Below are 15,463 nucleotides of genomic sequence, written 5' to 3'. Positions count from 1 at the left end.
CAATCTGGTTTAGGATGGGCTGGAAAGGGCTTAGACAGTAACTTTAGTGGCTGGAACATGAGGACAGTGCTGGACAGACTTTTACGGTCTGTGTCCAGCAAATGAGAATTGATTTGATTTGCTTACTTTATTTTTTGTCTATTAGATTGTAAGCTCTTTGAGCAGGGACTGTCTTTCTTCTATGTTTGTGCAGCACTGCATACGCCTTGTAGAGCTATAGAAATACTAAATAGTAGTAGTAGAAGATAAATAGGCTGGAGTGGGCTTCGAGGGCAACTCCAGCAATTGGAGCATAAGGATAGGGCCAGGTGGACTTCTATGGTCTATGTCCCAGAAATGCCATAGAAAGACCATAATCAAGTATATAATATCACATTCATTGTTGATTAAATCATGAATTGATAAAGATTGTGACTATTGGGCAGACTGGATGGACCTATCCGGTTTTTATCTGCTGTCATTTACTATTACTATTAATCCTCTCTGCTCCCTGGGCTGATGCGCAAACCTCAGCTCTGACATAGGCACAAGCATCAGATGTCACCTGACCTATTGGCGCATGCATGTGGTGATCTCTTAGCACACAGTGCCAGTGAATCAGAGAAGTCTTACATGTGCGCACCAGAGTGTTCCAACTTCCGTTCCTTCCTTGCCTACAGTGCTGTGGCTCAAACTCAGAGACTGAGAGAGCTGACAGGATTTTTTTTTAATCTACCATTAAATTCTTGTGGGCAAGGACAGGTTAAATTCTTGCGGGGATGGGTAAGATTCCCTGTGGGGACGGGCGGGGATGATTTAGATTCCCTACAGGGACGGGTTGGATTCCAGTGGGGACAGGTTGGATTTCTGTCCCCGTGCAACTCTCTAGTTCAGATCCCATTGCCACTCCTTGTGACCTTAGGGAAGTCACTTCACTCTCCACTATCCCAGGTAGAAACTTAGAAGCCTTAGAGGGGTCTTTTACTTTGGCGCACTGGCGTTTTTAGCGCGCTTTTAAAAAAACAGGTGTGCGCTAAACGCTAAAGACGTCTATAGGAATACATTAGCATCTTTAGCATGCGCCTATTTTTAGCGTATGCTAAAAACGCCAGCGCGCCTTAGTAAAAGACCCCCTTAGTTACTAATCTATTTAATGCATCTTAAATAATGCAAGCGCCATTCTTCTCAGCGAGGCCTGTTACGGTAATTATGCACTTCTTGTATCACCAAACATTAAAACAGTAACACAAGTTAATAAATGAGCTTAAGTTCTAAGCCCTTTGGAGGAGGAATATGCTGGAATTTGGAAAGGCAAACAATTACAGTTAAATAAAAAAAAAAAAAAAAAAGTTAAGAGAAGACAAATGTCAGCAGCACATGGGTGAGTTAAGATCATATGGAGAAGAATAGTACATGCAGCTCAGAGTTGTGAGTACTTATAAACAGAACCAATCTTCTGGAGTGGAGGAGTGGCCTAGTGGTTAGAGAACTAGAGGTGGCCAGTTCAAATCCCACTGCTGCTCCTTGTGATCTTGGGCAAGTCACTTAACCCTCCATTGCCTCAGGTACAAACTTAGATTGTGAGCCCTCCTGGGACAGAGAAATATCCAGACTACCTGAATGTAACTCACCTTGAGCTGCTACTGAAAAAGGTATGAGCAAAATCTAAATAAATATTGAAGATTCTACATGGAATGTTGCTGAGTGGAGGAGTGGCCTAGTGGTTAGAGCACCGCTCTTGCAATCCAGAGGTGGCCGGTTCAAATCCCACTGCTGCTCCTTGTGATCCAGTGTACCTGAATGTAACTCACCTTGAGCTACTACTGAAAAAATTATGAGCAAAATCTAAATAAATAAAATAAAAAATAACCTCTGCACTGTGGCTTATGAAAGATAGCAGTAATTAAAATCCTGCATAACCTGATGGTGTGTACAGACACCTCTTTACTGCAGTACTTAAGGACAATATGACCTGCTCAGTACTTAATGTCTTAAGTACCTGCTCATCACAAGGTGCTCAGCCTCATTCTCTGATTTAAAGGTTACCCACAGAGCAAATATGACCTGCTCAGTACTTAAGGACTGTCTTAAGTACCTGCTCATCACAAGGTGCTCAGCCTCATTCACTGATTTAAAGGTTACCCACAGAGCAACATGTTTAAAGATGAACTATGATTTTCTAAAGGTGATGTTTTGTCACTGTGGTAGACATTTGTCTAGAATTTCAACCTCTGTTTTCAAACTAAAATCATTGGTTAGCATTCGGTACCAAGCGTGACGTAAATTAAGTGACAGAACTGCAGATGAGGTCAGCTTCAGCAATGTTTGATAGGCCAAAGAGTTTTTATACTGGTTACAAATTAGTGTAAACTGCTCCTGTACAGACATCAAATCCTACAAAGTACAATCGGAGTTGTCACACTTTTGCTGGAAATCTGACTTCAGTCCTGGTATTTTCTCCTCAGATTGTTAGGATCCGGAAGTGCTCTGAAGGCGGTGATTGTAGCCAGGGCTTATGTTGGGGGTTGGCAAACAAGGAAACTGCCCAGGGTTCCCATGCCCCAAGCATAGGTTGCAGGTGAGCTGAGGGGCTCCCTTCCTGCTTTGTGCCCTGGGCCCCTAAATACCTAACACCAGCCCTAATCATGGCTTCTAGGAATGAGGCAGTCCCAGTCACTGCTCAATTGTAACACCTACAGACCAAGCTCAGGGTGTACATACACCAGGGATCACATATAAGTTGTGGTCAAACCCTCTTGTGCCCCTACCAATGCAACGGCTGCGCTCTAGATAGACTGTCTCAAAATGCAGGGGGGAGGGCAGCCTTCAGCTAACAGTTCCACTCTAAAGGATAATATTGAGCCGAAATGGGTATGAATGAGATGGGGGATTTTCAGGAGGAAATGTTGTTATCACATCAGCCAGGTCACAGACCAACTTTAATGCATTTTTGGGTTGTTACTATAGACCTTGCTGCCACTGAAGGTATTAGGGATGATGACTGATGCAGACCATCTCATGGCACATGGGTAGCCAGCCATGCTTTGTAAGCAAGGGCACTAAACAGCCTTCATCAGCACACGAAGCGCTGCCCTTGAAAACATCAAGAATTCTACCTTTTGACCTTCAAACAGTTCTAAAACAGCAGCCCTCATTTGCAACTGTGAGAATAAGCTGTTCTGTCTCAGTAAGCTTGTGTATGTGGTTCTGGAAATGTCCGCTTCCTGTTCTGAGTATTTAAGGGGTGGGGGAGAGAGAAGTGAATAGGGGCTGTTGTGTGAAAAAGCTGAGGAAAATCCTTCACTTCAGCCAGGGCAGGTAAAATGTCTCTCAGCTGTATGTTCTAGCAGATGATCCCATTCCCAGCCTTCCAGCTTCTACCTCTTATCTCCCAGATTTGCTCTCTTTAAACCTACGTCATCTCTTACAGTAAACAGCTCTACTTTAGTTCATCTGTGCCTATTGTACTGTCATGTTCTTTGTCTTTGGATGACACACAGATTGTTGAGAGGCTGCAGATTTCTCTAATAATCTACAGCTAATAACGCGAGCAGCTTCACTGAGGTGCAGATGATCAGAAGCCCTGGGCTGCTCCAAACAGCGATCTAAAATTAGTGTTGGAACAGGTTGGGGCATTAACACTCCTATGATCAGAGCTAAAAGCACGCAAATTTAGGTGCGCTATTAGCTCTGATCATAGGGGGTACTTCTGCGGGAGGATTGTGCCTGGGCATGCGCCTAAGACATAATCCTCCCGCAGAAGATTTTTTGACATGTCCAGGCAGTCAAAAAAAAAAAAAAGCCCTGACCAGCCAAACAGCAGAAGAGGTTTGACAGGTCCAGGATTTTCTCCTGGACCTGTGAAACCTAAGCCTCCCCCCCCCCAAACACTAAAAAGACCTGGTGGTCCAATGGGACCGCTAGCTCTCAGCACCCCCCCCAACCTTTAAGTCAGAGGAGGGAGGGACTAACACTCCCTTTCTCCTCTTCGGGCGCCTCTTAAAAATGGTGGTGCTCTGCCAAGCCCGATGCATCATGGGATGCGTTGGGCAGGGCTTAACCCTTATATGGAAGTTAAGCCCCCACCAGTGCATCCCAGCATGCACCGGGCAGGGCATGGAAGAGCATCACCATAATGCAGTTAGCGTGCGGAAAAGTGGAACTCACCACAAAACGCTTTTATCATATCTTGTGCATTAGGGCCCCTAAGTAATAAATAAATGAATGAACAAAACCAAGTAAGCACATGAGAGTGTGTGGACAGAGCTACCCTCTCCACTGGAAGGCAAGCTCCAGAAATTCATTAGCACAGCAGGTTGGTTAAATGAAATGCATCCCTCCACAGGTGATACTGCAGGATGGTTTACCAGTAAGATGTATATCACTGTAGGAGACTGGTTTAAGAGTAGCTTTACATGCAGGTGAGTGACACCACACAGTGTGTGTAGACAGCTCTACCATCTCTGGGGCATAGTTGCTAACAAGGGCTACCATTAAGATACGTTATTTTACTACTAACCCCAGTTATCAGTAATGGTTTCACTGCATAAAATGGGGCCTGTGGTAAAAATAACACATCTTTTAACAGTAGCATGTTAGTAACTGCACCCCTCTGTTGGAAGGCACATTATGTTTTACCAAAACACTGGGGAAAGCCCTGTACAATTTACCATAAAACCAGGGCTTTTTTTGAGAAGGTACTGAGTACCGGCACCTTTTCCGCTGTCTGCTAAAATTGACCCAAGCAACCCAAGTTATAAGGATAGGGTTCAGGTTCTACACACCAATTCTGTCTTGTCATAGACTTTGTGACTGATTGCAGGGGGCCTGTTTATGGTGGGGTGGGTCTCTCAGTGATCACCCCAACCCTGAAGGGTGGCCTGGCATTTGAGTACCAGAACCTTTTTTGCTAGAAAAAATGCACTGCATAAAACCAAAATGTACGATTCTTGCTTTCTGTGTTTCATCATAGGAGTAGAAGAGTGGCCCTAGTGCTTAGAGCACCAGTCTTGAAACCCAGAAGTGGCCGGTTCAAATCCCACTGCTGCTCCTTGTGATCTTGGGCAAGTCACTTAACCCTCCATTGCCTCAGGTACAAACTTAGATTGTGAGCCCTCCTGGGACAGAGAAATACCCAGTGTACCTGAATGCAACTCACCTTGAGCTACTACTGAAAAAGGTGTGAGCAAAATCCCCCCCCCCCCAAAAAAAAAAAAATCATAGTTTGGAAAAAAACAGCTGCCTCCAACAGCTTTATCATTTTCAAGTGACCTCAACAAGAATCCTTGTCCATAAGCCACACAACTGGAGCTAAACTTAATCCCTGTTCAGAAGCCAGCCAAAGAAAAAACTGGGCATGTAAGGTACGCTTCCCTGTCCAAGGTGCTCCCTCTGCTCTGCTGAAATCTGGCCTTCTATGTACCTCCTAGAGCTGGCAAGGGACAATCAAGGCTAGTGTCTGGCCTTGCAATAGATTGGGGGGGGGGGGGGGGAAGAGGCGAAATTAAAATGTCATGTTCTGCATGTGTACTTTGCTGAACCAAAGGGCAGATGGTCTTGTCAGCTAGCTGTAGCTTAATTGCTCAGGTTTGTCCTTCCAGTCAGCCCCACTTTAGTTACACAAGGAAAAAACAAAGAGAACCAGGCACAAGCTATTAAGTGAACAGAAGGTGCAAATGAACAGCACTGATCATATGATCCAACAGGCTGAAATGGTGTCAAACTGCTGCCCTTTTGCTACTAATTCTCCCTGCCATAAATGCATTTGGTTTTGTACTGCCATGTTGATCAGGAGCCAAACTAATTGGCCCTCCCCCCAAGCTCTCTAGTTGGAAACGAAAACATTAACGGAATTCAAACATGCGTGGGATAAACATAAAGGAATCCTGTTCAGAAGGAATGGATCCTAAGGAGCTTAGCCGAGATTGGGTGGCAGAGCCGGTGGCGGGAGGCGGGGATGGTGCTGAGCAGACTTATACGGTCTGTGCCAGAGCCGGTGGTGGGAGGCGGGACTGGTGGTTGGGAGGCGGGGATAGTGCTGGGCAGACTTATATGGTCTGTGCCAGAGCCGGTGGTTGGGAGGCGGGGATAGTGCTGAGCAGACTTATACGGTCTATGCCAGAGCTGGTGGTGGGAGGCAGGGCTGGTGGTTGGGAGGCGGGGATAGTGCTGGGCAGACTTATACGGTCTGTGCCAGAACCGGTGGTGGGAGGCAGGGCTGGTGGTTGGGAGGCGGGGATAGTGCTGGGCAGACTTATTCGGTCTGTGCCCGGAAAAGGACAGGTACAAATCAAGGTAAGGTATACACAAAAAGTAGCACATGTGAGTTTATCTTGTTGGGTAGACTGGATGGACCGTGCAGGTCTTTTTCTGCCGTCATCTACTATGTTACTATGTTAGTTACAGAAGCCGTGTTGGGCAAAATATTGGGTCAGGCCATGGCTCATCCCAGTTCACTGTCTAAGCCAATGTATTTTAAAATGTCCCCATCTGAAAAAGACCTCACTTCGCAGGACTGCAGTTGTATCTCATCAACATTCCCTGCTGAAGACCAGTCATTTTCATAATAAATGGTAGGTATCATTAAGGGCAGTTAACTAAAATGCCTTGCTAAAGTCTTCATGCCTTTGTACATTTTCCACATTCAGCAGTCTAAAAAATACAAATTCAAAATGCAATAGTTTCTGTCACTGATCTACACAACACACTGTCTCTAACAGTCCATATGGACTATGGGATGCAATGATGTTGATAACAACACACTCTACACTTTCAATATGAAAGAACAATTACAGAAGTATTCAAAAAAAATAATTATGCATATTGCGTACTTTTTGAATATTTCCCTAATTGTTTTTTTGTTTTTTTTAGTTTGAAAGCATAGAGTATGTTGTGTAGATCAGTGAAACAAACTTTTACTTTAATGTACTCTGAATTGTATTTATAGAGCGGGAAGAATCTACAAGGGTGTGAAAACTTTTGCAAGGCACAAGGGAAGATAGGATAGACATTAAAACGCTTTAAAAGATATCAACAAACAAACCTTTCCCAAAAGCAAAGAAGGTACAGAACTAGGCAGATGCACTAAAGCTTAATGAGCCCTTAATGACCCTCCAACGAGGAAATTTTGATCCGTTGCATGCATCAAAGGGCTTTTACCGAGGAAGCTAGCAGCTAATGAAAACGGAATGGAGATGAGCAATTAGTGTAAAAACCCCATTGAAACGAGATGCACTAACTTTTTCCGTTTGCCTTTACGCAGGAAATCTAACGAGAAGTCTGTACCTACTACTACTACTATTTAACATTTCTAGAGCGCTACAAAGTGTACGCAGCGCTGTACAAACACAGAAGAAAGACAGTCCCTGCTCAAAGAGCTTACAATCTAATAGACAAAAAGTAAAGCATTTAAATTTAAAATATTTAAGCAGTCAAGCACAAGAGAACAGTCACAGAAGGACAGAAGATGTTGAAGGGTGGTCAGTGTGATTAGGTGTAACTCTGGTTGGAGTAGTGGGAGAAGGTGATAGAAGAATAGAAATGGGTGAGGTAAAGTAATGAGTGGGTTGATAGGGAGGTTATATAAGACATGTCACTCTAGGGGTGGGTGGGTAGAGGGGTAGGGTGGGTAGGATTAAGTCTAAAGCAGGAGAAGGTTAGGGCTGTCAGCTACAAGTTTAAAAGTGAAATGCATTAAAAAAAATAACTAGGGGGGCGAAAACGCGCGTCAGGGGCGTCCTTTATTGACGCCCCAGGTCGCTGCTGCTCCCCTCTCCCTCAGCACCAAAAGGAAAAAAAAAAAAAAAAAATCAGGAGGGGGCAAAGGCCCCCCCCCTCCAGAGGTCGCCTTTCCCCCCCCCCCCCCCCCCCCCCGGCACGAAAAAACTCAAATTTTAGCAGCCCCAGCCCGGCCCTCCTCCCTTCCTGTGTCTTCTCCCACACTAGCTCCGCCTCCCGCCATGCTTTTAGACAGTTTAGCTTTTGGCTGAAAATGGAAAAAAAACAGTTTCAGTTGGCCTCTATGCTGACTGAGCCATACCAAGTGTTCTTAACCTGTCATAATTCCTTCCATACTGTTAGTGTCATGATTTTGGCAAAGCTCTGCTTTCCTTGTTCCCATAGGCGGGACCAGAGCTTGAGAGACAGAAAGGGCGCGCACAGAACACGCGTTTTGCTGCCGCTGCCGACGCACACCGCCTTAACCCCGAGGAGTAGGACGGTACACTTTTTAAATTTCAGAGGAGGAGGGGTGTTCCTGGTGCTGGGAAGGAGGGAGGGAGGACAGTTGGGCGGGCGGGCGGCCTGATGCTTCTTTGGTTGGTTGGAGGGAGGGCGGGAGGGAGGCCGAACTGGTGCTGGGAGAGTGGGCGGACCAGCGACTGCGCGCGTGCCCTCTCTGGCACGCGTGCCATAGGTTCGCCATCACCGTCCTATACTGTTTAATCTGGCTTTAGAACCTCTTTTGGCTGCTATTCGAACCTCAAATGATATTACTGGAGTCCATATGGGTCAGGATGAGGTTAAGCTTTCAGCATATGCTGATAATATAATGTTATACCTCACTAAACTACAGGCATCTATGGAGGCACTTATTCAGCTAATCTCCCAATTTTCAAGGCTGTCAGGATATAAAATCAACTGGGATAAAACTGAGCTAATGCCTCTAAATGATGCCTGTACTCCTTTTATCATTTCTGGTTATCCCCTTAAGTGGGTAGTAGTCTCCTCTATCAAATATCTAGGCGTTCTTTTTGATACAGACCTCCCTACCACTATTAAACTTAACTCTGATAAGATTATAGCTAAAGTTGAAAGTTCCCTCTCATCTTGGTCTCTGCTCAGTTTATCATAGTGGGGTAGGCTTGACACTATTAAGATGATGATAGTACATAAAATTACATATATTTTAAGCATGATTCCTCTCATCTTTCCTAGCTCTTTTTATAAAAAGCTAGAAAAACTGCTAATTTTTTTATGGGATCTTAGGACACCCAGAATCTCCTTAGGTAAGGTAAAGCATCCTAAATTGCAGGGTGGGGTAAGGTTTCCTGATCTCTTATCATAAAGCCTTCATTATTCGTCAGGGCTTTGAGTGGATCTCTCCTTCCACTACTACCTCTTTACCTAGGTGGTTAATTTTTGAACAATTTATTATAGATCCACTGGTACACTCTCATTTCATTGGCATGCACCTTCCCAAAAGCATTGCCTTGAATTTTTTTTTTAATTTTTACTACATTTGTACCCCGCGCTCTCTCACTCATGGCAGGCTCAATGCGGCGGGCAATGGAGGGTTAAAGTGACTTGCCCAGAGTCACAAGGAGCTGCCTGTGCCTGGAATCAAACTCAGTTCCTCAGTTCCCCAGGACCAAAGTCCACCACCCTAACCACTAGGCCACTCCTCCACTCATCATTAACACTACTCATAAATTAATATCCTCTTTTGATAAGCACGATTGTATCCCGGGACAGCACCACATGTATACCTATATGGAATAATCCCACATTTGTAATTAATAAAAAGCAATCTCTTGATCACAATGGCAACGCATAGGTATATGGGATCTCAATGATTTCATTGATGTAAATAATCACACTTGGAAATCATTCTCAGTTATGAAAGCTGAATTCTCTTTGTAAGATACTCACTTTTATCAATGGTTACAGCTTAATACAATGTTGAGGAAGAGTAAATTACAAATACAAAAGTTGTCCCATACTCCTGAGATTATTAATATGTCCAAGCAATTTCAATTCTCTGGACATGTTTGCATCCCATATATACAAATTCATCTTAAACAACTTTCCTACTAAATGTGTGGGCTTACGCAAATGCTGGGAAGAGGTTAATCTATCACTAACAAATCTTGGGAGCAGGTATGGCGTTCTTTATTTAAATGCTCCAGATCCTCCTCAATAACACAATCTCTGTATTTCTTCACTCATAGATCCTTATAGACACCTCTCAAGTCACATATGATTAACGCTTCTATTTCCAACTTACCTTGGTCTTGTCAATCTCAACAAGGTACTCCTAAGCGTATTATATTCGACTGTATATGTATTCAAAAGTTTTGGAAGGGCAGATGGTCTGATTTAGTAGATATATTCCATCTTTCTGGTCTAATAGCATATAAATATGTGATACTTAAAGATCAATGTTTTAGACCCATTTTAAAGCCTAATGAATGTTTGCTTGTTAAGACAAAAACAACAAAACAAAGTTCCTTCCTCTTGCAAGGACACGTGGAACAACCACACTGCAGTCCAGAGAGTAGCGTGTGGCAACACCTGCGTCGAGACCCGGGGCAGGGCATAAGCACTACTGAACCTATTCCCGGGAAGCAATTCACTGCAACTTGTTTTAAAAGAGACACTCCAGAACTGAGCCATTGACTCAGAAACCGAGCAACAGGAAACTCGGATCACGTGGCCGTACAATCGCCTGACAGGTGCAGCCCCTCCTCACATCAGCTGGGGTTTTTTTGAATATCCTTTACACGTTTCCTGCACAAATTATACTGCTTCATCTGACTGCCATCATGAAAACAGGGAAGTCATGGGCTGCTTAAAAAAAAAATTGACACGAAACTCATTTTTCCTAATCCCACACATCGGAAAAGCAAAAGTCAACTCCGACGTATTTCTTGGTCTATCCACCCCAGTCTGGTAACAGATTAAAACCCAGCGCCCGGGAGGAATCGCACCTTTTGCTAAATCGCTCCTCCTGCTTTAAGTACACACTCCAGCCGGATAACTGAACTCTGCCAACAGCCGTCACCTATTGCCCCGGGATGTATGTGCCAAAAAGAGTTTGTTGGCAGTTTTTGTTTGCTATTCTCTGCTCCTTCTTTCTCCTCCCCCCCCCCACCCCATCAGATCCAATGATCCCAAACTGCATAAAGTGGGGTGGAGGGGAGCAAAACACAAGGCTGCGGTAGAAAGCCAGCTGCAGTCCAAACTGCTGTAACAGTAACACTGTAACTGCCAGTCACCGCAAGCCAGAACAACCTTCCCGCAATTAAAGAGTCAGAGCAGTCAGCACTTTGCTTGCTCCAAAACTGCCGGCAACTTTCAGTCCCAAGGTTTCGCTTGCGGAGATCGTCCACAACCAAAAGCCCTTTAAAATTTAAAAACTTTTCCCCTGCTTTTTGGCACAAAGCGCTTACCTTAACTCGTTTGCCCTGGATCTCCAGGGTCTTCATGGTAAAATCGACCCCGATGGTGTTGCCCTGCCGCTCCACGAAGATGCCCGTCTTGAAGCGCTGCACCACGCAGGTCTTGCCCACGCCGGCATCTCCGATCAGAACGATCTTGAAGAGGAAATCGTAGAGCTCATCCGAGTCCAGGGCAGCCGGAGACAGGGAGGACATTGTGCCGGTAGTAGATCGCGCTCCCGGCTCCAGCAGCAGCGCATAGGCAGCTCCGGAGGAGGGATCAGCGCGTCCACCGCGATACAAAAGCAAAGAGGGGGATGGGGGAGTTATTTTGCAACACAGACAAAGAGATAAGGAGGTGGGGAGAAGTTCACAGTGACACTGCTAAAACTGACGTGGAGTTTCCGCACCTGCGAAAACTGACAACGCGGAACTGCGCCCACCGACATCGCAGACACAAGTCTACAGGCAGCCCGAGCCCGTCTGAGCTGCCCTGCGCTGCGCCTGCGCGTGTCGCGCGCACATAGCTGTCTCCAGAGCGCCTGTAGGACCCCGGCGAGAACGAAGAAGGGCTGTGTGATGTCCTTCCTTAATTATTCAGCAGGGAAGCATGAGGATCGAGCATGTAGGTCTGGGGGGGTTGCACAAACTGTTAGCAAAAGAAACGCGGGAAAACCTGTAGGAGCACGTTGTAGTCCTGTGCGTGCCGGATTCTTTTCAGGCTTCACAAGATATTTGTTTTATTTATTTACACAAATCGCCTTCCCAAGCCCAAGGCAGTGTACAAAGAAGGTCCTATGAGTTAGAATCTCATTGTCATCGAACAAAAACTACAACAAACAAAAACAAGTTCTTCCGGACTTCCTTGACTTGGAGGGAGCAACTAATCGGTCACCTGTAGGAGCTGGGCTATAGGAGCACTGAGCAACAGCAGACTCTCTGGCACAAATTTATTTTTTATTTATTTATTGCATTTGTATCCCACATTTCCCCACCTCTTTGCAGGCTCAATGTGGCTTACAGTACAACATGGATGGTGGAAATATATTAGAAAATAGACATTTAGTGTAACGGAAGGATCTTAGGCAGCATGATAATGATGAAACATAATAGTAGAATAACAAGCGGTCTGTGCCGGGGCTGGTGGTTGGGAGGCGGGACTAGTGCTGGGCAGACTTATACGGTCTGTGCCGGGGCTGGTGGTTGGGCGGCGGGAATAGTGCTGGGCAGACTTATACGGTCTGTGCCAGAGCCGGTGGTGGGAGGCAAGGATAGTGCTGGGCAGACTTATACGGTCTGTACCAGAGCTGGTGGTGGGAGGCGGGACTGGTAGTTGGGAGGCGAGGATAGTGCTGGGCAGACTTATACAGTCTGTGCCAGAGCTGGTGGTGGGAGGCAGGGTTGGTGGTTGGGAGGCAGGGATAGGGCTGGCCAGACTTATACGGTCTGTGCCCTGAAGAGGACAGTACAAATAAAAAAGTAGCACATATGAATTTATCTTCTTGGGCAGACTGGATGGACCGTGCAGGTCTTTTTCTGCCGTCATCTACTATGTTACTACCGTGTTTCCCCGAAAATAGGGCATCCCCATAAAATAAGACCTACCGAGGTTTTTGGTGCCCTTAGAAAATATAAGGCCTCCCCCGAAAGTAAGGCCTAGCAAAGTTTTGTTTTTCCCGGTAAGTAGGGTCCCCCCCCCCCTGAGATCGCCGGGCCCCCCTCCGTCGTTCTGAAACTAACCCCCCACCCGAGGTCGTCCCCCCCCACCCGAGATGGCGCCCCCACCCGAAGTCGCCGGACCCCAACCCCCTCTGTCACTCCGAAACTAACCTGCACTTAAGCCTCCTTTCACTTTCCTTCCAGTTCGCAGCAAGCAGCAGCAGTAGGAGGGCAGGCCACTCCTTCCTTCCGTGTCCCGCCCTCGCCTGACGTAACGTAACGTCAGGCGAGGGTGGGGCTCGGAAGGAAGGAGAGGCCTGCCCTGCCCTGCTGCTCCTGCGAACTGGAAGGAAAGTGAAAGGAGGCTTAAGTTCAGGTTAGTTTCTGAGCGACGGAGGGGGGTGGGGTCGCCATCTCGGGTGGGGGGGGGCGACCTCGGGTGGGGGGTTACCGGTAGTTGCAGGAGCGACGGAGGGAAGGTGGGCGGGCCAACCGTGTTTCCCCGAAATATTAAGACATCCCCTGAAAATAAGACCTAGCGCCTTTTTGGGCGCAAAAATTAATATAAGGCAGTGTCTTATATTCGGGGAAACACGGTATGAATAACAAGCAGATAATAAATGGGAGGGGGGGGGGGGGTTCTGTGTCACTAAGCTGCCAGTATGCAGCCTGCTCTCCCCCACGGTTACGTCCATGCCATAAACTGTCACACGCTGCTGTTGCTGTCACATGATATCAGGAGAAACTATTTTTTTCCCTGATGTAATAAAATTTGGAAAGAAAGAAGAAAAACACAGGAGTTTTGAATTTTACTGGCAGACTTTTGATTTGGTTTGGGAGTGGAGACTATTATGCAGATGGCCAATACAACTAAGAATATTGTGGGGGGGGGGGGGGAACTGCATTAGCTTCAGAGGGTGCATGTGAAAAATGTGAATAGTGTCTCTAAATCCAGTGCTGTGTTAGAGAAGCCGAGGACCAGGGCAGAACTTTGGAAGGAGGTTCCAACCCCTCCCCCAGCAGACTGTTGTCTTCTTTAAATTTGGGGCAGGCATGGGGGGGGGGGGTCTCCTGTGGCTGGGCTGTGGACTCTGTGTCAGTCTTGGTAATAATGTAGAGAGGTGTCCCCCCCCCAGCAGACTGTTGTCTTCTTTAAATTTGGGGCAGGCATGGGGGGGGTCTCCCGTGGCTGGGCTGTGGACTCTGTGTCAGTCTCGGTAATAATGTAGAGAGGTGTGGTAGCCTTGTTAGTCCACTTTTAGAGGTAATCAATAGAAATCAAACAATAAAACATGGAAAAGAAAATAAGATGATACCTTTTTTATTAATAATGTACAAACTCCGATTCCAACTTCAAAATAAAAACTTACAATAGTATTGCATATTTTCAGTTGACAGCATGTTTTTGGTTCAGGTTCTTTGACTTCAAATAAATATATGTTGTGGTCTATTAATTCAAACCTGGATGGTTCGTCCAGTCTGCCAAACAAAATAAACTCATAGCATATGGTATGATGCAATATCACACATGCATACTTGATCTTTCTTTTTGTCATTTTCGGGGAACAGACTAGAAGTCTGTCTGACAGTGTGGCCTTATTCCCCGACTACTGGAGTTGCTGTCAAAGCCCCACTCTAGCCCATCCAGATCTGTCCAGTTATGATCGGGGCACAGACCATAGAGGTATACCCGGTACTGGCCTTATTACTCAATTAATGGAGTTGCCATTTAAGCACCACTAAGGTGGTCTTTTACTAAGATGCACTAACGTTTTAGCGGTGGGGCTGGTGTATCAGTCGCTGCTATTTACAAGGTATGCAGGAGGAACAGTTGTTGGGAGTTTTCAGCTAGTGGGGCTTGGCAATCCCTGCCAACCACATCATAGATGTGCTGCTACTGGGTGGGCCTGAGCCTAAAGTGGGTGGGCCTGGGCCCACCCTGGCACACCCTTGGCTACGCCACTGGCTGGCGCTAAATGTTGAGGCACCCATAATGAGTGTCTCAGTGTGAGCTAAAAACACACCCCTTAGTAGAAGACCCCCTAAGTTTGTTAAGATTATGTTCTTTTCTATACAGGATTCCTTTGTGTTTATCCCATGCATCTGTTACTGTTTTCATCTCCACTACCTCCTATGGGAGGGCATTGCAAGTGCCATACATTTTTTAATTCTGTTACCGTTTTCATCTCCACTACCTCCTATGGGAGGGCATTGCAAGTGTCTATCACCTTCTTCATGGAAAAAAATACTTCCTGGGAAAAGTGGGAGTCAAGATAGCAGCTGCATACTGAGCTCTGCTGGTCACTGTATTTCCTCTCATTTTACAATTACTATGGTTAAATGGAAAGGCAAGTTGATGATGGATTATTATAAGCAGCGCTTGGGACCACAGTCGGAAGACCTTGGAGTAGACCCATTACAGCAGATGCTGGAGATAGGTGGACCAATGGAAGTTGTTGGGCTGGAATTATTGTTTAGCCTGGAGATGAGTATTCCCCTTCTTCAGCTGCTTGGCGAAGATTCCTTGACAGCCCATAAACTGTCACACAGCAGTTGCATTGGAAGGTGTTATTACTAAGGTGGTGAGCCAGGATGAGGCCAGAGCAGAGCTGAATCATCCAGGCCCTTGACCGGGTGCAGCTGGCTCAATCAGCTGCACCCCGTCAATT

At 46.0% G+C, this 15,463-nt stretch overlaps 1 protein-coding gene across 1 annotated transcript in view; it reads right to left on the bottom strand.

Moving 5' to 3' along the window:
* RAB43 (RAB43, member RAS oncogene family) overlaps positions 1 to 11,617 on the bottom strand; it is a 30,033-nt gene extending 18,416 nt beyond the window's left edge. Inside the window, exon 1 of the mRNA XM_030206081.1 lies at positions 11,148 to 11,617. Within this exon, the coding sequence (XP_030061941.1) occupies positions 11,148 to 11,351 (204 nt within the window). The 5' untranslated portion in view covers positions 11,352 to 11,617. The remainder of the gene's footprint in view (positions 1 to 11,147) is intronic.
* Positions 11,618 to 15,463: the final 3,846 nt, after the last annotated feature.

This window comes from Microcaecilia unicolor, chromosome 6 (assembly GCF_901765095.1).
Source record: "Microcaecilia unicolor chromosome 6, aMicUni1.1, whole genome shotgun sequence".
Lineage (NCBI taxonomy): Eukaryota > Metazoa > Chordata > Amphibia > Gymnophiona > Siphonopidae > Microcaecilia > Microcaecilia unicolor.
Note: the sequence above shows the minus strand (reverse complement) of the source record. Positions and strands in the feature narration are given on the sequence as shown.